The following is a 20,948-nucleotide window of genomic DNA, read 5'->3' as shown; positions in this document are numbered from 1 at the left end:
TTTGCTCGGTCAGCCTCCCTCGCCGTTATATCAAGGGACTCGGGCGCCCCGACCCTAAAATCCTACTCTAAACGATTCGGATGACAGCCGCCGAGCTCTTCCGCAGTGGTTCGTTAGATGACAGACGTTACACCCCCAGATACCTTTCTTCCACTTCGATTGGGTAGGATCGAACATACCAATACTGATCTGGATAGTCTAGGTCTTGGTCCCTAGATCGTACATTCCTCTTTAGTATAGGATCTTGCATATCCACGTAAGCTGCAGGTACCCGATGATCCACAGGCGCGACTTGGAAACGAATCCGCCCTACGGTCGTTTAGAAAGATTCTAGTGCTACCAAAGGAAGCTGTGAGATCGCCGTAGAAGCAATCCCATCCCCTTGGATACCGACACCGACTGTGTTTTCTTCTGCAGTACAATCTCACAATGCGATTGCGAGATTGTACAGATACACCATCATCATGGTGCTGTTACGGCAAGGTATACCAACACAGCGTCACCTCAGATCCGTCGTCACCGTGCTTGCTCTACCACTTACCCCAGAAGACCCCTAACATTGTTTGGCCGTTGAGGAGAAGCATTAGCCTGAATCACTATAGTGAGTGGAGTCAGTATAGCGCCATTGCTGTGCCTTGCAATCCTGAACGGCAGCCAACAAAACGTCGAGTGCTGTATCGGGGTCATTGTTGGACCCGAACCGGCACTGTAACTACGTGGATTCCTCCAAACGGACGAGCACGACTTCCAGACCTTGTTCGAGACCTTCTTGCCCAGTCAATCTTTGGCAAAGATCATCGCCATTCATCATGGAGAAACCATACGATCGGCACCTACAAGCTCTTCGATTCTCAGTCCCTGAATTGATAGTCCATCTACCGTCAGGCTTGTTACTCAACGGCAAGGCGATTGTTTCATTCCAGCCTCCACTTTTCAGTAATACCGACGTTGTCAGGTTGACGACAAGTCCAGACTGGCTGGAAGAAGAACACTCAGCAATACACCATCCACTGTGCGATGGCATCTTCTCTGGCTGTCGTGTATAAGAAGGTGGATGGCCTCCTGCCTTTCATCTCCTCATCCGCTCCAGCGAACTCTCAGGATCAACACGAACAAGCCTCCTCTGCGCCTCACCTCTATCGTTACTTCTTTCTTCTAATATATTTTCCCGTTCATTAATTAATATCACAATCATGGCTCGCCAAGCTGCTATTCTGGGCCTTCTCGCCCCTGCTCTCATTCTTGCCGCTCCCTTGACTTCTCAGGACAAGAGAGATGACAACACTCTTGTCGAGAGGCAAGATACTTTCAACGCCATTGCCCAAGAAAATGTCATGTTCGACAAGCGCGAGCCTTTGACCGTCGGAGCTGGTATTGGAGTTGGAATCTCGGCTACAGTCAAGGTTTCTGGCTCCCACAGAACAACTTCCACCAAGAAGTCTTCTTCCTCAAGCAAGAAGCCATCTTCATCAGCCAAGACCACCGCTCGTCCTTCTTCTTCTACCAAGAAGTCCAGCAGTTCCAAGAAGGCTTCAACTGCTCTCCTACCAGTCTCTAGCAAGAAGCTCACCCTCTCGAGCATCAAGAAGTTGACCAGCTCGGTCAAGGTTTCCGCATCCGTCTCTATCAAGAAGCCAACTGTTACTGTCGCTCCCATCGTCACAAGCAAGAAGAGCTCTTCCTCTTCGAAGAAGACATCTTCATCTTCCAGCAGCAAGAAGCCCGTCTCATCCGCCTCCAGCAGCAAGAAGCCTGTCTCATCTTCTTCCAGCAGCAAGAAGCCTACTTCCTCCGCTGTCAAGCCTGCTTCAAGCAGCTCCAAGGTTTCTACCAAGTCCAGCATCTCTATCAAGCTCCCAGTCATTACTTTGAAGACCTCGAGCAAGTCCAGCACTAAGGCTGCTGTGAGCACTTCCAAGTCATCTGTCAAGCCCGGCAGCAGCTCCGTCAAACCCAGCAGCTCAGTCAAGCCCGCAAGCAGCTCGATCAAGCCCGCTAGCAGCTCCGTGAAGCCTGCCAGCTCTTCCATCAAATCAAGCAGCGTCAGCCGCGGTGCCATTCCTTCGTCTGCCACCACCATCATCAAGCAGGGCTCTACTTCAAGCAGAAACACTCAGACTGCCGTCTTCAGTTCAGTCGTTCTGTCTAGCAGTTCCAAGGCTGGCTCCAGCTTCACCAGCAAGTCAATGACAGTTGTGACCAGCAACGGCCAGAAGACTACTATCTCAGTCAAGCCTACACCTTCTTCCAGTGCAACCCGTGTTGGTGTGTCTGTTGAAGTGCCTGGTCTCTCTGTCACCATCCCAGGCGTTACACTTGGTGGAGGTGTCACACTTCCCACTGGCGTTGGATCCGGTGTCTCATCTGCTCTGTCGTCTGTTCTCAGCCGTGCATCGAGCGTGGTCTCATCAGTCGTCTCGCAGGCTACTTCCGTTGTCTCTAGCGATGTTTCCAGAGCCTCTTCTCTCGTTTCGAAGGCAACTTCTGTGGCTGTTGGTGATGTTTCTACCATCAACTCCAGAGCTTCATCTGTCCTCTCCCAGGCCACCTCTGTGGTTGCAGGTGATGTCTCTACCATCAACTCTAGAGTCTCATCCGTCGTTTCCCAAGCTACTTCCGTAGTCGCCGGAGATGTTTCCACGATCAACTCCAGAGCCTCATCTGTCGTTTCGCAGGTCACCTCCGCAGTTGCTGGCGGTGCTTCAACTATCAGATCGCAGGCTTCCTCTGTCGTTTCTCAAGCCACCTCTGGAACTGCCAGCGGTGCTTCCAGTGTTCGCTCGCAAGTCTCATCTGTCGTCTCGCAAGCAAGCTCGGTGATCAGCAGTGACGTCTCCAGCGTCACTTCTCGCGTATCCTCTGTCGTCTCCCAAGCAAGCTCCGTCATCAGCAGCGATGTTTCTAGTGTCAGCTCCAAGGTATCTTCTGTCGTCTCGCAGGCCTCCTCGGTAGCTTCAAGTGATGCTCAGGTTTCCGCTTCTGCTTCTGCTGGTGTGAGCGTCTCCGCCGGAGCTTCGACTTCTGCTTCCTCTGCTCCTTCCAGCACGGCCCCTGATTCCGGGCTGAGCCTTCCTCTGACCAGCATCCTCGGAGGTGTTGCAACCGGTCTTCCTGCTGCTGCCAGCGACCTTGTTGACGGTCTTACCCCTGGATCCACTGGTGTCCTTTCTGGTGTCGCTGTCGCTGCCACCGATCTCGTTGGCGGTATCAACCTTGGATCTACTGGCATCCTCTCTAGTGTTGTCGTTGTCGCTACTGGTGTTGTTTCTGGTGTTGAATCTGCTGCTACCAGTCTCCTTGGCAGTTTGATCCCCGACGCCGACCTTCCTTCTATTACACCAATCGTACCAGTCAGTCTGCCCGTGATCACTGGACTTCCTTCTGCTGGAGTTTCTGGTGCAGTCAGCGGAATTGAGTCAGTCGTTGCCAACCTTCCTTCTGCTGGTGTGTCCGGAGCAGTCAGCGGAATCGAGTCGGTCGTTGCCAACCTCCCTTCCGTCACAATCTCCGGAGCAGTCAACCTTCCCGATGTTACCGACCTTCCTGCCACCATTACTAGTCTCCTTGGTGGAGTCGCCACCGACCTCACTGTTGTCGCTGGCGATGCTACTAGCCTCTTGAACGGCGCTCTTCCCTCCGCTGCAGTTTCTGGTGTTGTCGGCGACGCTGGAGACATTGTCTCAACTATTACATCTGTTGCTGGATCACTCGTTACTCCCGTAGTCGATGGTGCAGCCGGCGCCGTCGAGACTGCTCTCAACACCATCGTCTCTGACGTCCCTGCCGCAGCTTCTGGAATTGTTTCGCCAGTCGTCTCAGGTGTCAGCCAGGGCGTTGCTGCAGCTACCTCGGATGTCTCAGAAGTCGTTGGTGCTGCAGGCACTGCTGTTAGCCAGATCGTGTCGGTTGCCTCCTCCGCGGTTCCCACATTTGTTAGCAATGTCGTCTCTGTGGCCAGTGGAGTCGCCTCAAACGTCGCATCTGTCGCCGGCTCTGTTGTTGGTGGAGCTGCCTCGGATGCCACCGCTGTGGTCGTACCTGTAGTCACTGGTGTTGCATCTGCAGCGGGCTCGGCAGTTGGTGGAGTTGCCTCGGGCGCCACCTCAGCACTCACACCCGTAGTTACTGGACTCACTGGCGGAGTTGGAAACACAGTCGGAAATCTCGGTGCTGGTCTTGGTTTGGGCGGCGCTGGAGCTGCTGTCTCTTCATCGGCGACTACTTTGGTCACCAAAACTTCATCTGCATCTTCTGGCAAGAGCTCTACTCCCTCGGCCACTCCTACCAAGAGCTCCAGCGGTATCCTTATCCCTGGTGTGATTTAGGAACGATATTCGCTCGCCCACTATTTTCCTTTTTTTGTTTTTCACGTTTCACGAGGCACGTAGGAGAAGGATATGAGATTAGTTATAGTTCACACGCAATGGTGTTATGGAGATCGCTTGGCTTTTGCCCTAGACGGCATAATATATACTTTAGATAGCTCTAAATGGGGTTAAATTTACACTGAACACTTTCTCCAATATCTGCTTGCTTTACGTTGACATTCAAAGAGCACTGACTTCGGAAACCACTGAGCACTTAGATCCGTGATGCGTTGGCACTGCCTGAGGCCATCTAGAAGGATCATACAGAAGGACATTCCACGGTGTCAGGAGTTAGAGGGACCAATGAAAGTGACTGTTGTGATATCCTTGAGAGACACCTCAAGTCCTGACTCGTCAACTAGTCTACCAGAGCCATGGCGTAGCGATAGTAGCAAGACTGCAATCACACGACCCGATCGTGACAGCAAGGCCCAACAGGTGACAGGTCGCAAGCCCGCGATGTTAGGGAGCGGTATAAATGTCGACCCGATTGCTGCCTGAAATCACGACAAATACTGCGGCTCGCTGCCTGGAGGCGGAGCACACATGCTGCATGCACCGCCACAGCTCTCATGCAGCCAAGTATGTCTACCACCCGCCCATCTGCCAGCAAACCGACCAGAAATCAATGATTTATCCCATGTCTGCCGTCAATTTCTGGGGGCCGAAATACAGACCTGCTTATGTTATGGTAAGAATCTATGAAGTGGCGAGCTGAACAAGGAGGCGCGGGCTGCCTATTTAGCAAGGCGTAGTCGTTTTTGATGCCTCAGGTTGACCGGTCAAGCAGCATGCGCCCGGCTGACGTCTTCAGTGATAAAGATCGAGAGAGTAAGAAAAAGGCCACCACCCTTCTTAGTAGATGCTTGTATGTAAATAGAATTCACGTTGCCACTTCTTGGTCCTTATATCGTTTCTTTCTTACCAAAGTGATAATGGTCAAAGGCACCGACATACTTCAGCTGACGACGCCTCCGGTGTCGCCGCTCTCAGCTAGACCGTGTTGCAGCAATGGTACTCAGGACATCGGGATGACCGCCAAAGACAGCAGGATGTCGGCTGTCATGGCAAACAGCATCTATACGACGTTCCGGATGGCTCAGCTCATTAACTCTTTCCGGAACAGAGTCAAGACACGCCTGCTCTCTCACACTACGACAACTAAGGCCTCCGATGCCAGCACTCAGGATGACTTACATGATGAGTGGGAAGACGAAGTGCTGGATGTCATGTCCGATGGTCGGATTCAACGGCAGCTGGTCAAACGCCGTGGATCATGCGTCAAGAATTTGGAAAACAACAGCCACTCTTACACCACCGCGAATGATTCGAGGCTTGGTCAAGGAGGTTCGCGCGTCACTGACTTACATGTCGCATACAGTCTTCTCGCCAAGCTCGATTGTAAATTGTTTCCAGGAACATCTCTTGCGGACCTCGCGGTTGACAGCACGTTCATGAGCCAATGGTACAACATCGACTTTAACGGTGGGGTCAAGAAAGTCGCAGAACTGTTAGCCCTGACGAATGGGTTGCTCAGCGTTCTCAAATTGAGTGGTGCCCAAGATACTACGAACCAGTCGACACATTTTGGCGATGCGATATTCGCGGCAAACCTGGAACACCTGCTCCTCTGTGTGCAAAATGACCTGCTGCGGTTTCTCCTGAACGAGGCGTGGCCGAAAATTCTGGACCACATCTTCGAATGCCAGAGGGAGCAGTCGCGACGTTGCGAGGCATGGTTTTTTGAATACCCCGACGCAAGGCATCCGCTTAGCACAACATGGCCTTGGAGCATCCGACCATCGCTGGCAGTGCTGTGGGGTGTCTGCTGGAAATTTCTTGACAACTACGATTACCAGTGGGACGACCAAGGCAATCTACTGATGCCTAGCGGCGAAGTCCTCCTCTGGGCTCATGATTTGCTCGGCTATGATGGTCCAGAAGCAAGTTACGGTGAGTGCACAGCCCTGCTGTTTGTTTTCCTTCCCTTTACGAAGAATGGTCACTGTTACTGCCGCCGAGGATAGACGCCGAGCAGAGACAGTTCCTAGCTCAAAGCTTTGCCTCAGGCGTGGCGGTTTTTCCTTGCAATTTTTCAGGTTGTATTTGAGTATTTTGTCGCAGAGACATCTGCGATTGATTGGGTACGGTTGTGCGTACGGAGGCAGCCGGCACGCCACAGTGGCGCTGCAGTCAAGCTTTCTGGGTGAGCGGCGTTGCTCACCAGGCAGCCATCGAGGGTTGACAGGCTTCCGACTAACGCGTATATAATAGGAAGCGGTAATGCACGCTCGACTCAGCCTCGTGATACTTACGTGGATGGCCATAGAACTGCCAACACTGTCTTCTACGGGTCCTCGGTGACGGCGAACCCTCTTACCGATCTAGTTGTAAGTCCTTGTCTTGCCACTGCTGAAGTCGGGTGTCAACAAGACTCGATACAAAGTCCGGACTGGCTTTCTGAATTACATTTCTCCATCGATTCCGACCGACCTTTCTCTCAAAATTCGGCCATACATCTGGAAGACTGCTTTCCATTATTGAACACGTACACATCATCCCTTGCCGGACCTTCGATGGCGGTTTCCGAAGCAGATCAAAAATCTCTAAAAGAGTCGCCTCTGATGTCGCCCGCAAAATCTTCAAGCCCCGCAGATGATTCGGATCCTCAGGATGCTCGACCAACGAAGAATGGAGAGGACGACGAAAGAAGAAGCAGTTCGATCGCTTTTTCGCCCACGAGCTTCAAACCTCTAAATCACCGCCGGTCTGCACCAAAACATAACGACGCTGGTAAATTCGAATGTCAAAATTGCCACCAAATTTTTGATCGCAAATGCGAATGGAAGTAAGTACCTTGTCACTTTTTTGATTGCCTCAGTCGATAGGTCTGGACGTGGCCTTGATTCAATGCCAAAGTCGTTATATCAAGGTCCTTGTGCTGCGGCCCAAAAGCCACGCCCAATGACCCGCGACTGACCAATCAACAACGAAACCGACACCGAATTACCAGCACATCATGCTAACTCATTGCACAGCAAACACATGGACAAGCACGAACGGCCATACAAGTGCGACAAGCCGCAATGCGCCAAGCTGCTGGGCTTCACATACTCGGGTGGTCTTTTGCGTCATGAACGCGAAGTCCACGGCATGCACGGCGGACCCAAGGAGCAGCTCTTCTGTCCGATCAAACACTGCAAGCGACACACTGAACAGGGCTTCACACGTCGTGAGAACCTGCAGGAGCATCTACGCAGGGTGCATAAACTGCAAGACGTGGACAGTGTAGAAGCTGCTGCGCAAGACGCACCCACGCCCGGAACCGCACCATCTGATCACGACTCTGAAGATGAAGGCCGAGCGAGTAAGCGCAAGCGTATGAGTGTTGTAAGTCAGAATGAGGAATTGCCGGAAGAGGACGTCCGAGCGGAATTGAAGAAGCTGCGGCTTGACAACTTCGAGCTCAAGCGCATGTGGGAGGCTCAACGCGAAGAGATCGGCGAGATGAAACAGCAGCTCAAACAGCTCACGACACAACAACACATACAGCTGCAGAGATGGCGACCCGACGGAACAGGATGAACAACATCACACCCATTCGCTGCAGGAGTATCGCAACACAACCTTACCGCTCCAAGATTCATCACTCCCTCATCGCTCCCGAAGATCCGACCAAAGAGTGAATGAATACCACGCGCACACATCCACCGGTCACGAAGCCCTGGACTATCCTGCAACGCGTCCTACATGCATCAAAATACACTTCGAAGATGCTGAGGCCGGATTATGCAGGACTTGCTTGGCCTGAGGCGCAGTGCAGGCAGAAGCAGTTCATGCAAAGGACCCCCACCGATCGACCTCCATTCCTAATATGGCAGACAATCTACAACCTAAGGCTATGCTGAAGAAACATTCAACTCACACAGGGGGGAAAGCAAAGATGACGAATTGGCTCCTGAAGGCGTAACGATAAGGGGACGAATACCAATATTAATAATCACGGAGGATGACTTTTCCAGAGTGGGATGCGGATGACTTTTGAAGCACACGAGGTCATGTTCCGAGAGAAGAAGATCAGCTTATCTCATCCTCCTACACTTTTACTTCTCTTGTACGACTTTGTGGCTGCCTTAGGCATTGGCCGAATACGATCACACGCTTCTTCTTCTCTTCTTGGTCACAAAAGCAGAAATAAAGGATGTACGTGATCATGTGCCCCCCACTCTGCTTTTTTCGAACCGGTGACATCCTCCTTGCTCCTTCGATAGCCAGCAGAGTGATACACTCGGATGTTCGCGGAGGAGACCAAACCACTAAATATCTATGACGGTATATCTGCGACGTGACAGAAACTATGTGGCTTGTATGATTCATCTTTTAGAACAGTGCAAAACAGCAAAGACAGATACACTGAACCTATCTCCCCTAGAGATGAACCCTAGAGATGAAGAGAGGAGCAGAAAGGATGCCACTGGCAAGATGTGCTGGCTAGAGAAGAATCCCTCAGTTGCTCCTTCCTGTAGAAGTAGTACGATAACGTGGGACTTTAAAGGACTTGGGGAGTTTCAGAGAATAGTCGTATCTAACACGGAGGTTATATGGATTGTGCGAATGAACAGACACTAAGGTCGGAGGAAATAGTAGGAGATATAGCAGGCTTGAAGTGTACTGGTATGATGACTGTTCAGCCGGGTCCAAGTATCGTGATCATCTTCACAACCCACAAAGTCAATGTGACAAGTCCTAGATACTGGGATGGGAAGCGTCATGATGGTAAGCTTGAGTCAGACGAAATAGAAGGCAGGTATTGCTGTTTGGTAGAGGGATCTCGAGGTGATGACCAAGAACGATTGTGCTGGCCCTTTGTGTTAAGGTCATCAATGCCAGTTAAGCAAACATCCGAGCTTGTGCACTTAATGCCGTTCTGGTGCAATACTATATTTGAAAGAGTACACTGAGCGCGAGGCTATGGCAATATCTGATGTGATTTCGAGAACGAGCGTTCAGAAGGAGATATTATATTTGTCGTTAACAGATGGATTGTGGTGAGTATGAGTGCTAGCTGGTGATTGGGAGTCTCACCATGGAAGTTCCTGTCCTTCTCGGTGCCAGAACTTGCCTGTATCTTCTATGCCCTTGGACTGCCAGATATTCCAGAGCTTGGACGCAGCTTCATCTGGTAGGACGGCCTCAGGTGTGTTGGCAGCGCTTGGGTCTAATCCAGTCTTGACGATGCCTGGATGGAGCAAGGTGACGACAATACCCTTATCCTTGAGGTCCATGGCAAGACTTTTTCCAATGGAGTTGACGGCTGCCTTGGAGGCACGGTAAGCGTAGATGCCTCCAGTCGAGTTGTCTGCAATAGAGCCCACACGGGAAGACACGATACCGACACGCGCTTCGGATGCCTTGAGAAGATTTGGCAGCAGGGCTTGGGTCAGTAGTAGAGGTCCAAAAGTGTTGGTCTCGAAAATCCGAGTCAACGTATCCTTGCTCACGGTCTCGAGAGAGTCGTCTTCATGTTTTGCCATAGTTCCAGCAACGTTGAGTAGCATGTCAATGGGCTGGCCAGACAGAGACGAAGCAAAGGCTGAAATGGACTCGGGAGAGCGAACGTCAAGTTGAGCATGGCGGCATTGCAAAGCCTTGAGTTGGTCTCCTTCAATATAATCGGTGGCTATGACTTCGTAACCCTGCAGTTGACGGCATGAATGCTGTGCCGGACGCATGCATTATTCGATTGCCTTCTTACCTCGGAAATGAGCACTCTCGCAAAGGAATGTCCAATACCAGAGTTGCAACCAGTCACTACGGCAGTCGGCATATTTGATTAACGGTCTAGAGGCAGGTGTGATGCAAGATGGCTTGGAATGATCTTTGTTTCAAGGAAGTCTGAAAGGAAGGTCGCAGGTTTGTGCTCAATTCCGGAGGATCTCCTCGTCATCTGCACCACGATGGGGAGAGATTAGCTAGCTCTGACGTGTTTCGTGGCGCAAGTGTGGCTGATGATGTGGCTCATTTGTGTCATGAGGCTCACGAACCATATCTTGCATCCCTTTCTAGGCACGCCGACAGAAGTAGGTCCAGCCTTACCAGCCAAGGCATCCAAGAATGTAAACGCGTGTTGAAAAGTGGTTTCGGTATCTTCGGGGAAAAAAAAGAAGCCTGATGGCCTTGGCCGTCGGCACCTCAGGATCCGCGCAGCGTATTGGTCGTATGTACGGAGACATGCAATTTTCAGTAGGACTTGAATCCGAGTGGCTGGAGCTCTGGTAAAAAGGCAGGTCAGGAATAGAAGCATGAACGCGCGCCCTACCAATTTCCCCTTGCATGTACATGTTTTGGTCTCTTTTCTGCGGGAGGGGAGAGCAATATGTCGATAAAATGGTGGAACAGGAGGAAATAACTTGATTCATGGGAGAAAGGCAATTGACGGTGATGCGTAATTGGTGCGTTGCCATGGACTGTCTGGTGAAAGCGTACTTCCGGCTGCCAAGGAAGGAACGCTGACGTAGGCGGTCGTCCCTGCTTCTTGCATACATAAAACGCTGCTTGCCCTTTGGGTTGCTCCCTCTCCACCAGCATCTAGCAATCCACTTTACCAGCCACACCTTCACAAATCTATCAACACCCAAGACTTTCAGTCCAACACCGCCAGCATGCCTTTCACCGGATCGTAAGTCTTACCTCATCTTTCCCTTCCCTTCCGCGGGCTCCGGTCGGCGGAAGAGTAAGGGAACACAAGCTGCGACGCGTGCTGACAGCATACTCTCAGCGACATCATCAAGATCATCATCGCCATCATCCTCCCTCCTCTTGGTGTCTTCCTCGAGCGTGGCTGCGGTGCTGACCTCCTCATCAACCTTTTGTTGACCATCCTTGGTTACATTCCCGGAATCATCCACGCCCTGTATGTCACCTGAGCGACACCTCCTTCTCCGTGAGCGCCTACTGACCTCCCTCGCAGCTACATCATTCTCAAGTATTAAGATGGTCGACGAAAGCCCTCCGCGGCTTACATGATGAACCCGGCGCCATGAACACAACCTGTTTCCTTCTTCCTCTTTGCGATACCCTCAAGTCGCGCCGTGCCAGCCACCGAGCGCCGACTTCGATCCAGCCAAACGCTTGACGACATTTCTTCTACACTTGCCCTCGACCGACGCGCATCCTCTTCTCGACCTCGCGCAAGACACACCGCTACCTGGAACGGCGAGTGGTGCGGATGCGAGTGGTTTCCATGACCGCTGGCGGCAAGCGCTGAGATATGACCTTGCTTAGGTTGTAATACTGTATAATAGTACACAGAACGAATCTTTTTAACTACACCACCCATCCGTCCTTCTTCGTGACTGGTTCCAGTGTCATCGTTCCCCACGGCTGATCATGTTGCCCGACCATCAAGATCAGCCGTGGTTCCTCAGCCTTCCTTCTACCTGCGCCTGTCCTCCACCGCCTTTGCCGCGTGTTAAGAAGGTCGCTTCTCTCATTGACAGCCTGGTGATCCCTTGAAACATGTACATTTGCACATACACGATAATGACTTTGCTAACAAGGACGCGGTGTAGCGCAACAATTCTCGGACATTATGCTGCCAAGAATTCTGCTGCCAACGTCCACTACCGTTTCCTCATGGTCTCTAATCACCCGCACCTTTCATTTCTCTTCTTCATCAACATCTCGAACACCGAAGCCATCGGCGTCGGCACTAACGTGCGCAAAACTATCACGGCCTGTGTGTGCTGCTTCTCCCGCCCCTCCCGTCCATACGGAATAGCGCGAGCCGAACCGGGTACCGAACGCTGTTCAGTGAAGCCCCTTGCTTCGTCTATTCGGCAGGGTATCGGAAGGAGTTCACAGAAGTTACGCACGAGTATATCGTTTTAGGTTCGGGAGTAGATGGTAGGGAAGTGTATCGTTCGTGAAGTAACGCAATTGCAAAGGCTTCCTTGCCACGGCAGAGTGGGTTGTTAGTGGCTAGTTGTTTATAGGTGCACCCGGTACCATTATGGCTCCGAGCAGGAAGGTTCCATTCACAGCAGGAAGTGCCTTCAGCAATATGGAGAAATTGGACAACTTTGGAGCTGGCTTTGGTAGAGGAGCTTCACCACTGGTCATCGCGACTGTTCGAACCACTTTGTGAACCATTGTACAGCTTGCTCCTCGGCCTTCTTCCCGCACTCCTTCTCATGTCCTTCGTTCTCGCCTGCTCTGACGGCAAATCCGTGGTGCACCCCTTCATACATCTTAAACTCATGCTCAACACCATCATCCTTCGTCTTTGCTGTCTTGGCTTTCAGGATGCCTTCAATCTGCTTGGCCTTCGCGACAGGGATCTGCTGATCTATACCTGCTGCCGCAACAGAGAGAGGCATCTGGACTTCCTCGAAGTCGGTAGGAATCTTCAAGCGAGATGGGTGGGCTGTGAAACCGCAGACAACCAAAGGCTTCCCATCCTCGTTTCTCTGATCTTCGCTGTTCTTGCACAGCTCCACGACCCATTGACCTCCCCAGCAATAGCCTGCCGTTGCTACAGGTAGTCCAGGGTGTGAAGATGCAAGACCACGGAAGAAGCTGATGACTCTGGGGCGAACAAGATGAGCCTTGTCGTTCTTCAGAAAAGGCCACCCGCGCCAGACGAGCTTGAGAAAGTGGTATCCTTTGATCAACCAAGCGAAGGGACCAGTAGCATCGAGCGCTTTTATGCTGATGATCAAGTCCTGCGGAAACACATTGCCGTTCATGAGATCTGGGAGCATGACCAAGAAGTCTCCTTTTTCGGCGAAGCTGTCGGCGAGGATGCGAGTGTTTGGGAGAGTCCAGCCGAAGATGTCAGGTAGGATGACGACGATGCCTTTAGGATTGTTCGAGGCAGGAGAGGCGATGTAGACGTCGAAGCCGTGGAGTTTGGATATTTCGCCGGTCGGTTTTCCGGTGTGTAGGGAGCCACTGGCACAGCATTGGCGTGGGATAGACATGATGTCTTGAGTCAACGCCGAGAAGAACGATGAACCCGAGTGTGAATACGTGGGATAAGATGGAAGTCAAGTAGTCCGAGTATGTCAGCAAGATATACAGTTTAATATCTCAGCTTCTTCTCCGATGACTAGATCTCACTGCATTGTTGATGTCTCGTACGATAATCCTTCAAAGCCGGTGTCCAGATTAGCCACCAAGCTAGCCAGATAATGTAAAAAGAGGCAGACGGCCCAGGAGTATATAGGAGTGGTGCAAACTACCCAATCAAGAAGAGACTGAAGCAATCAGACTGGTTGGATAAGACAAACGAGGTATCCATGGCCACGGCCAGGGTGCTCCGAGAAGCGGAGAGTGAGAGGTGTCCCGAAGCAGACTAGTCGACCTGATGCCAAGCAGCTTACTAAGCGAAGCCGCTCAGACCTTTCTCCGCTCAAAATCTTCTGCGAAAGCTTGCACTACAAAACCAGAGCTGCTTTCTGCAGAAACTTCCTCCTCTCTCCAACAGCAGCACAACAGAGCGCAAAACACGCGCTCTGCGCTGCTGTCTCAACCCAATGGTAAGCACATTCTCTCTTCACCTCCCCATCCAACCTGATGAAACCGCAATACCGCAATCAAACTAGAGTCTTTGATCTCTTCGGAGAACTGAAACCGCATTTGCAAGCACGTCAGTCTGAACTCACAACAAAAATCACAATCTTTCTTCGCTTCGGCTTTCTGTTCAAGCGCACAAGACTGACTGAAAATAGATATCGAGTTTGACGCGCCGCTCAACGCTCCGCTCACTTGCGCGCTTTGCAACATCTCTGCGCACGATGCTGTCCCTTTGACTAGGCGCACGGCATCTTCACTCGTCTCTTCGGCGCGCATAGAAATGTCGACCGAAGAGACTTCTCTCCAAAAGGTATGCGTTATCTTCTCTCTTCACTCACTTCACCAACCCTCCCCTATTTTCTGATGAACAATTGAACGTTTATATACGCTGGAAATTACCGACCAAGCTCTTCGGAGCGGTGCCGATATCAAATGGCTATTTCTGAGTCTTTTACACACATCTCAACTTTTTCACAAGCTCTTCTTATGAACCTCACTGACAATGTTGATTGATAGGTACACTTCACAATCCTCTACAACACCACCTTCCTCGTGTGATGAAGCGGCACTGGGCTCCGACTACAAACCAAATGAGCAAGATATGCCAACGCTGTGACAGGCCTAGAAAACCTCGTCCACTGACTTTCGCCAACACAATCACCTTGTCAACAACCAGTCTACAAGAGCTCGGGCTGACATGTATGATAAAGAGGGTTTGCCTTTTGTAACACACTTTCCTTCATCGCTGCTGAAACATGCGCGTTGAGTGGATCAAACAAATATCAAATGGTATGCAGAATTTGCTTTCCTTTTTCTTTTCTCTTCACACTTTGTGGCCGTCATATGATGAACACCTAGATGACGAGTCTGATCGGAGTTATCCATGCAGACAACCTTTTATTTTATACCATTCATGCCTAACTGAATATATGCACATTCTTTCACACTCTTGTTCAATCATTGCACTTCATCAATCAGTGACTAACAACCGAGTTTTTAGATGTCTGTCTCTTGGATCGATCCTTTGCAATCTCTCCGCGGTTCGCACCTCTCGAAAGGGTAAGTCCTCGCTCATTTCACATCACCCCTTCACCTGAAATGATGATTCAAAACAAACACAATGACAAGCATATGTCCGAATTACCTTGACCGGTAGTACTGCAGAGACTGTCTTGTCTGATCCACCATACCCATCCTTTCTCCTTCCAAAGCCAGCCCTTCAAACACCGTTGCTGACTTTACAAAAGAATCTCCACAGTCCTTCATCGCTTGGTCGACCATGTCTTTGCACATCATCCTCTTCCACCAGGTAAGCTACCACCATTCATCTTCCACTTCCCCAAGAGCATTGTCATTTCAATGATGATTTATTCTATTTATCACGACGGTCTACGTAGCCACAAGTTGGACATTGACGATACCGCCATTGACAATGGCATTGATCTGATATCGATTTGACTTTGCTCTTTTCCCATCATGCCTTCAGCTTCTCTACATCATGAATGTTTGCTGACCTCAATCAAAGAGTAGATGTTTGTCTGTCTTCTTGACTGTTCCTCTTTTTCCATTGCTCATCCGGCCTTGTGCCGGTGATTGAAGGAGAATTGTTTGTGTGCTTTATGATGTGCTTGTCGCTACTCTGTCTGAGAGACTGCATGTTTGCGGAGTGTCGTACGGTCATCTGACTTCTTCCCTCGAGACACGACCTTGATGTGTACCAATGCATGGCGCTCTCTGGAATCAGTCTTGTCTGGCGTAAGCACACCATTACCCCTCATACCCCAAGCGCTACGTTCTTCTCATGTCTCCACAAGACACAGACAGGAGTCCGCACTTCGAATAAGAAGTTGCAGCGACCACTGGCCGTCCTGAAGAGCATTCTCACCATCATCGGACAAAACAAACCAACGTTTAAATGCTTACCTTTCCTCTTCAGGACACCGCATCGCAAAAGCACTTTCACCAACACCGCATAACCCAGATTCAAAAAGTGTCTTGAGATCCCATCCTGCCACCCACAACCGCCCTGCTGCCCACGACAAGCCAAGCCAACCATTCCACAAAACATCATGAACAACGAGACTACGCCACCATCCCCATCACCGCCGCCCAAATCCTCAAGACCCCGAGAAGCCATCTGTACAAACGATGCCCTCACACCACCCTCCTCCAACCATCAAAATCACCCTCCCGCCAGACGCTCAACTCGCCAATCTCCAACATGTCCCCACCACATCACCCGTAACCATATTCTCTCTATGTCGCGACCTATCGCCCGGCGAAACGCTGGCGATTCATCTTCCCAACACAGAAGGAAAACAGAATAAAGATTTTGTGGCTTTGTTTCATTTATTGGGGACTCTGACATCTGTGGGTGGAGAGGTTTTTATTGTGGAAGTGGAAGTGGATGTGGAGGGGTTAGTAAGGGAAAAGGGGAGGAGGGTGGGGAGTAAGGATAAGGTTGGTGTCAAAGAGCTTTGTCGTGATACAGAAAAGGGAGAAGTAGTAGGCGTATATAGGGATAGGACTAGAAGAGAATGTAAGGAGGATTTTGTAGGCGTTTTCTACATGTTTTAATAAGCAGGGATTTTAGAGCATAGGTTCTACAAGCTATAATTTAAGAAGAATGCGTAAGATGGATGCTTTGCTTCTAACTATAAGTTTTGTTATGGATAATACGTAGCACCTTACGTTTACAAGATTGATTGTGAATGGAAAGGACTAGACTAACTTACCTACTATACTCGGGTCCATTTGTTAACTATCGACAAGTGTGAATAGTCGAGAAGACTATACTTATACTCGACCCTCCAGTATATAGTTTATTACGTCGTACATAATTCGAGCTCTAAAGGTCATCTTCTTTACTTTCTATCTAGTACTCCTTACATTCGACACTTTGTACATCTAACCCTCCTTGCGTAACCATCGACTCCCTAGAAAAACAAAAAGGATATATCCTACTACAACCAAATAACCTATACTAATTCTCCAAAGACCACCTAGACACTAACCATATACTCGAGCAAAACATTTACCTACCTTGTCCTATACCATTTTACATAACGTAGAGGCAAAAAGATCTTGGCACCTAGGGGGTTCGAACCCCTGCAACTCTCGTTAGTGGTGTTTAGAGAGTACTTAAAACCACCGCCTTCTGTATGGGGAATTAGCGTATGTTTAGACTAAAGTTGAGAGGAGTGCGAACGTACAACCACTCGGCCAAAGTGCCGATAAAACCACAAGGTCGAAAGACCAATTGCGGATAGCCGAAGCTGGTTTGAGTGGGCGTTCATAGTATGTATACTCTACAAGATTACGGGGTCGAATGAACAAAGAACTGGATGCGGATTGTTGTTCGCATAGGGTATAGTCGAGGTTTCAATTCTGCGCCGACCTTTGTTCGAAGGGTGCGGAAGAGGCTCGAGGTGGAAATTTGCAAAGATCATGTGCATGAAGCGTGAAGGAATTTCGGCGTGGAGGAAGGGGTTTTGGCGAGTTTTGTCAACTGCATGAATAGTGCACTCTTTGGGCAAAAGACGTGATGTGTCATGTTCGTTATTTAGTTGAACGCGATTGTCTAGATGCTTTCTCCAGTAGACAGATCCGTCGCTTCTGCCGTCGAGGCTTTTTGCTCACAGTCGGACTGATGGTGACGCGTTCGAATGGTAGGCCTGTGACAAGCAAATTGATGAACTATACAACCACCACTTCTTTGGAGAACGTGCAAAGGCAATTGAGCACGTGAAGAGGTGGAAAGCAGGATCTTGGAAAAGGCGAGCAGACTCAAGCCAGAAGAATCTGCTACTCGCGATACCCACCTAGCCAACGATGCGATCTCAGAAGAACATGAAGCATATACACAACGCGCCTGTGAATTGATATGCATGCTTACGAGATGAGGGTGTTAGTGTGAGTGGAGATCTGGTGGCTGGCTTCCTTTTTTGTAGTAGCAGGCCCTGTCATGGTATATGTGGGCCTCGGGAGAAAGTGCAGCAGGCACATGGCTCAGACAGAGAACGAAGGACCGAGAGCTGCCTCATCTATCCTTTGGACACATAACCAGACGCCCAATAGCCAATCTCAAATCAAGAGATTTCTAGGTATCATATCGATGATTCTGCCCGCTATTCTGTTCCATCATCTTTGTGGTTTCCACGACACAACTTCCTCATCTTCTTCTTCCTCTTCTTGAATTTCCAAACCTTCCACCACCCTTCTGTTCCCCTGCTCGTCGCAATCCAAACCGCAAGCCTTCAACACAGCCCATCTAACAGCCTCAATTCCAATCTTCGCACCTCCTCCCCATCCTTGTAATCCTTTGATCTGTTTCTCGGCACTCGCAGCAAGCACATCCCTCTTCTTCGGCCTCTGCCCTTGGTCCAATGTCCTTAGCTGCTCCTCCACCTCATCATAAACTTTATCCAATTTCTTAACCAACCTCGTCAATTTTTCAGCGCCAGGAGATTTCGAATCCGTCATGACAATACGATCGACCTTTGACAGGATAATCTGGTAAGGAATACCGTTATCCTCAAAATGCTGCAACAGCACAAGATCCCTACTCTTTACCCCATGCACTGCGTCTATAAGAATAAACACCTTGCGCAATTGCTTCCTCTTTTCGAAAAACTTGTTGATTTCAGGTCCCCATTCTTGACGGGAGTGGAAGCCGTAGCCGGGTGTGTCTACCACGACTAATGCGCCAGAAGATAATTGCTTCAAGGGTTCTCTAGCAGCGGTATCTCTGTTTACTCCTCCCACGCCGAATGCATTGAGAGTTTTTGTATGTCCGGCTTTTGAGCTCACTCGTGCGATCTTTTCTTTCGGGCGGCCGAAGACTGCGTTCAACAGACTGGACTTTCCGACATTCGAGCGGCCTACGAAGCAGACTTCGGGATACGGGGAGCGTGGGATCGTGCTGAATTTGGCGGCCGTCCAAAGGTGGATGGGTGGTGTAGAGGGGGCTTGAAAGTAGCGGGTCGCAAAGGTTTGTTGAACAGGCGTGGGTGGGTCGGAGATGTGGTAGCGCTGGAGGTCGACTGGTTTCGGTGGTGTGATATCTTCGGTCTTCGGTGCAGATACGGGTTTCGGTTTCGAGGGTGGAGAGGCTGCTGTTACTGCAGAGGTGGTTTTTGAAGATGGCAAGTCAGGTCGAGCTGACGGCGGCCTTGTGGTTGTGGTTGTCGTGCTGGTGTAACGCAAGCCTAGTATGCGACTACGAGCGAGATGCGCAAGACACCTTCTCCTTATGATAGAATCCATATTTCGACAATTGAAAAAAAGAGTGCAGCTTCAAGAAAAAAGGCGGAAGGGCGAAAGAAAGTCAGAGAAGCTGCTTGCCTGTCACTGGTCCGAGCTTCAATCTTCCTGCTTGAAACATTTCACCTTGATGGGACGCCAGGGACCAAACACGTCCAAAGTAAACAGAGTTTGATTTATGTCTTCATTCGAGTATGATAGCAGTTGACCTTACAAATTCCTCCCATGCTTGATTGGCATACCCTCTATTTTTCCCTTTTCATGTTCATAGGTATCCATTATGCTCATGATTTCCCACTCTCGTCTAATGCCCCCATTTGATAACCCCTGCTTCTTGTAAATGAAAGGAAACATACACACACCAATCAGTCCTGTACTCAGTTCGGACGAAGACCAGGACTGTTCATTCCAAGACGTGGGCTGACACCTCCGTTGCGCTCTCTTCTCAAGGTACGCAGTTGAGACTCGATCTGTCTGCGCTGTTCTTGTTCCGCCTGTATCATTGTTAGCTTTTTGTTCGGTATCTATATTGCACCATGGTACTCACTCTCAACAACTTAACTCCCTCCGCCCTCGTCTCTCTCATCATCTTCTTGAACTCGTTTCTCAAGACCATCGTGCTGGTCGTCTCCCTCGTGGCACCCAATTCTGGCGTACCTCCAGGGCTTCTCACACCAAGCCATCTGACTCTCTCGTCGCTGAGCTGAACTTCCAGAGCGTCCATCTTGTCATGCAGCGAATCGATCGTGCTCTCGAGCTTCTCGCGCTCCTTCTCCATCTCGACCGTCTCGCGGGTAAGCTCCTGGTATTCGGTTGCCATATCGGCGAGCTCCTTCTCCAGTGCACGCATGCGGCCATCATCGCGGCTGCCGGAAGCCTGGATCTCGCGCAGAGTGATGATTTCTCCTTCCAGTGACTTCGCTCGTGATTCGGCGTTCTGGTGCAATCCGAGCATTTCTGCCATTTGGCTCTCATGCTGGCTCTTATCACGTCTCAATTGTTCCAGCTCTGTAGACATGCTCTTTGACTTTTGCTCCAGCTCTTGGAACTCAGGGTGAGATGCCACTTCTCTAGCGCGCTCCGATCGACTACCATATGCGCCATCCAGTTCTGCTTTGGCCATTGCTAGCTCAGTGGTAAGGCGGATGATCTCTGCTTCGAGGTCATCCATTTCCTCTGCCTTTATTGCCAGGTTGGCCTCGGCAGTTTCTCTCGCTACCTTGGCTTGGTTGAGTGATCCAGTCAACTCTTCGAGACGGTCTTGGTGATCACTCTCCTTGTGTTGTGATTCAATAGTTGCAATACGGGCTTCATCCTGGTGCTCGGAAAGTGTGTTTTCAAGTTCGACAATCTGGTCCTCGAGCTCTTCCACGCGCTTTCTGTGTGCTTCAACCTCTTCCAGTGCTTCTTGCTCGCGCTCCTTGAGTGTCTGAAGCTCGCTAGCACGAGCGGCATCTTCACTGTCAGTCTTGCCAGCAAGATCACGCTGTTGCTCGATCTGGCGGCGAAGGATACCGGTCTGGTTTTCGAGGTCGCTGTGACGGGCGAAGAGATGCTGTACCTTCGAGGTGAAGGCTTGCGCGCTGAAGGGTTCAGATCTGGTTCTTTCGAGATCTTCGTCGTCAGAGTCCACGTCTCTGTTGGCAGCGGCAGATTCCTTGGAGGACATGATGCCCCACAGGCCCAGCATGACTGCCTCGTGTTGCGCAGCATTCTCGGCATGGGCGTCTGCCTTTGCACGAA

At 50.4% G+C, this 20,948-nt stretch overlaps 8 protein-coding genes across 8 annotated transcripts; 4 read left to right on the top strand and 4 right to left on the bottom strand.

Annotated features, from left to right (window-relative positions):
- Window positions 1–1,193: 1,193 nt before the first annotated feature.
- On the top strand, window positions 1,194–4,380 carry M438DRAFT_362342 (uncharacterized protein; the record flags this gene model as incomplete). The annotated part of the gene is made up of 1 exon (XM_029907576.1): window positions 1,194–4,380. The coding sequence occupies one exon, from the start codon at window positions 1,194–1,196 to the stop codon at window positions 4,323–4,325; it is 3,132 nt and encodes a 1,043-aa protein (XP_029763634.1). The 3' UTR covers window positions 4,326–4,380.
- A 2,611-nt stretch (window positions 4,381–6,991) lies between these two features.
- M438DRAFT_371868 (uncharacterized protein) lies at window positions 6,992–7,952 on the top strand (the record flags this gene model as incomplete). Its single annotated transcript, XM_029908299.1, has 2 exons — window positions 6,992–7,215; window positions 7,406–7,952. 2 exons carry the CDS (start codon window positions 6,992–6,994, stop codon window positions 7,950–7,952), a joined length of 771 nt encoding a protein of 256 aa, XP_029763633.1.
- A 1,496-nt stretch (window positions 7,953–9,448) lies between these two features.
- On the bottom strand, window positions 9,449–10,210 carry M438DRAFT_362340 (NAD(P)-binding protein; the record flags this gene model as incomplete). The annotated part of the gene is made up of 2 exons (XM_029907575.1): window positions 10,123–10,210; window positions 9,449–10,063 (listed from the first exon to the last, which is right to left on the bottom strand). Exons 1-2 carry the CDS (start codon window positions 10,192–10,194, stop codon window positions 9,449–9,451), a joined length of 687 nt encoding a protein of 228 aa, XP_029763632.1. The 5' UTR covers window positions 10,195–10,210.
- A 69-nt stretch (window positions 10,211–10,279) lies between these two features.
- Window positions 10,280–11,049, bottom strand: M438DRAFT_125327 (uncharacterized protein). The gene has a single exon (XM_029898775.1). It carries the CDS (start codon window positions 10,910–10,912, stop codon window positions 10,460–10,462), a length of 453 nt encoding a protein of 150 aa, XP_029763631.1. The 5' UTR covers window positions 10,913–11,049; the 3' UTR covers window positions 10,280–10,459.
- M438DRAFT_342624 (UPF0057-domain-containing protein) lies at window positions 10,977–11,592 on the top strand. The gene is made up of 3 exons (XM_029904804.1): window positions 10,977–11,046; window positions 11,146–11,280; window positions 11,338–11,592. The coding sequence occupies exons 1-3, from the start codon at window positions 11,030–11,032 to the stop codon at window positions 11,357–11,359; spliced, it is 174 nt and encodes a 57-aa protein (XP_029763630.1). The 5' UTR covers window positions 10,977–11,029; the 3' UTR covers window positions 11,360–11,592.
- An 892-nt stretch (window positions 11,593–12,484) lies between these two features.
- M438DRAFT_352280 (uncharacterized protein) lies at window positions 12,485–13,348 on the bottom strand (the record flags this gene model as incomplete). Its single annotated transcript, XM_029906782.1, has 1 exon — window positions 12,485–13,348. One exon carries the CDS (start codon window positions 13,346–13,348, stop codon window positions 12,485–12,487), a length of 864 nt encoding a protein of 287 aa, XP_029763629.1.
- A 2,275-nt stretch (window positions 13,349–15,623) lies between these two features.
- On the top strand, window positions 15,624–16,582 carry M438DRAFT_402859 (uncharacterized protein). Its single transcript, XM_029909622.1, has 2 exons — window positions 15,624–15,698; window positions 15,880–16,582. Exon 2 carries the CDS (start codon window positions 16,092–16,094, stop codon window positions 16,518–16,520), a length of 429 nt encoding a protein of 142 aa, XP_029763628.1. The 5' UTR covers window positions 15,624–15,698; window positions 15,880–16,091; the 3' UTR covers window positions 16,521–16,582.
- A 1,600-nt stretch (window positions 16,583–18,182) lies between these two features.
- Window positions 18,183–18,983, bottom strand: M438DRAFT_237074 (uncharacterized protein; the record flags this gene model as incomplete). The annotated part of the gene is made up of 1 exon (XM_029899475.1): window positions 18,183–18,983. A coding segment is annotated over one exon (801 nt), but the record flags the coding sequence as incomplete, so codon positions are not given.
- Window positions 18,984–20,948: the final 1,965 nt, after the last annotated feature.

Source organism: Aureobasidium pullulans, assembly GCF_000721785.1.
Source record: "Aureobasidium pullulans EXF-150 unplaced genomic scaffold scaffold_3, whole genome shotgun sequence".
Lineage (NCBI taxonomy): Eukaryota > Fungi > Ascomycota > Dothideomycetes > Dothideales > Saccotheciaceae > Aureobasidium > Aureobasidium pullulans.
This window is presented reverse-complemented; position numbering and strand designations above follow the sequence as displayed.

What these genes read in the sequence shown, in the direction of transcription:
- M438DRAFT_342624 (XM_029904804.1), top strand. An exon ending in CCCGGAATCATCCACGCCCT is followed by an intron (nt 11,281 to 11,337) that starts GTATGTCACCTG and finishes CCTCCCTCGCAG; the next exon opens with CTACATCATTCTCAAGTATT.
- M438DRAFT_125327 (XM_029898775.1), bottom strand. Translation starts at nt 10,912, where the DNA reads ATGTATGCAAGAAGCAGGGACGACCGCCTACGTCAGCGTTCCTTCCTT.
- M438DRAFT_402859 (XM_029909622.1), top strand. Translation starts at nt 16,092, where the DNA reads ATGCCCTCACACCACCCTCCTCCAACCATCAAAATCACCCTCCCGCCA.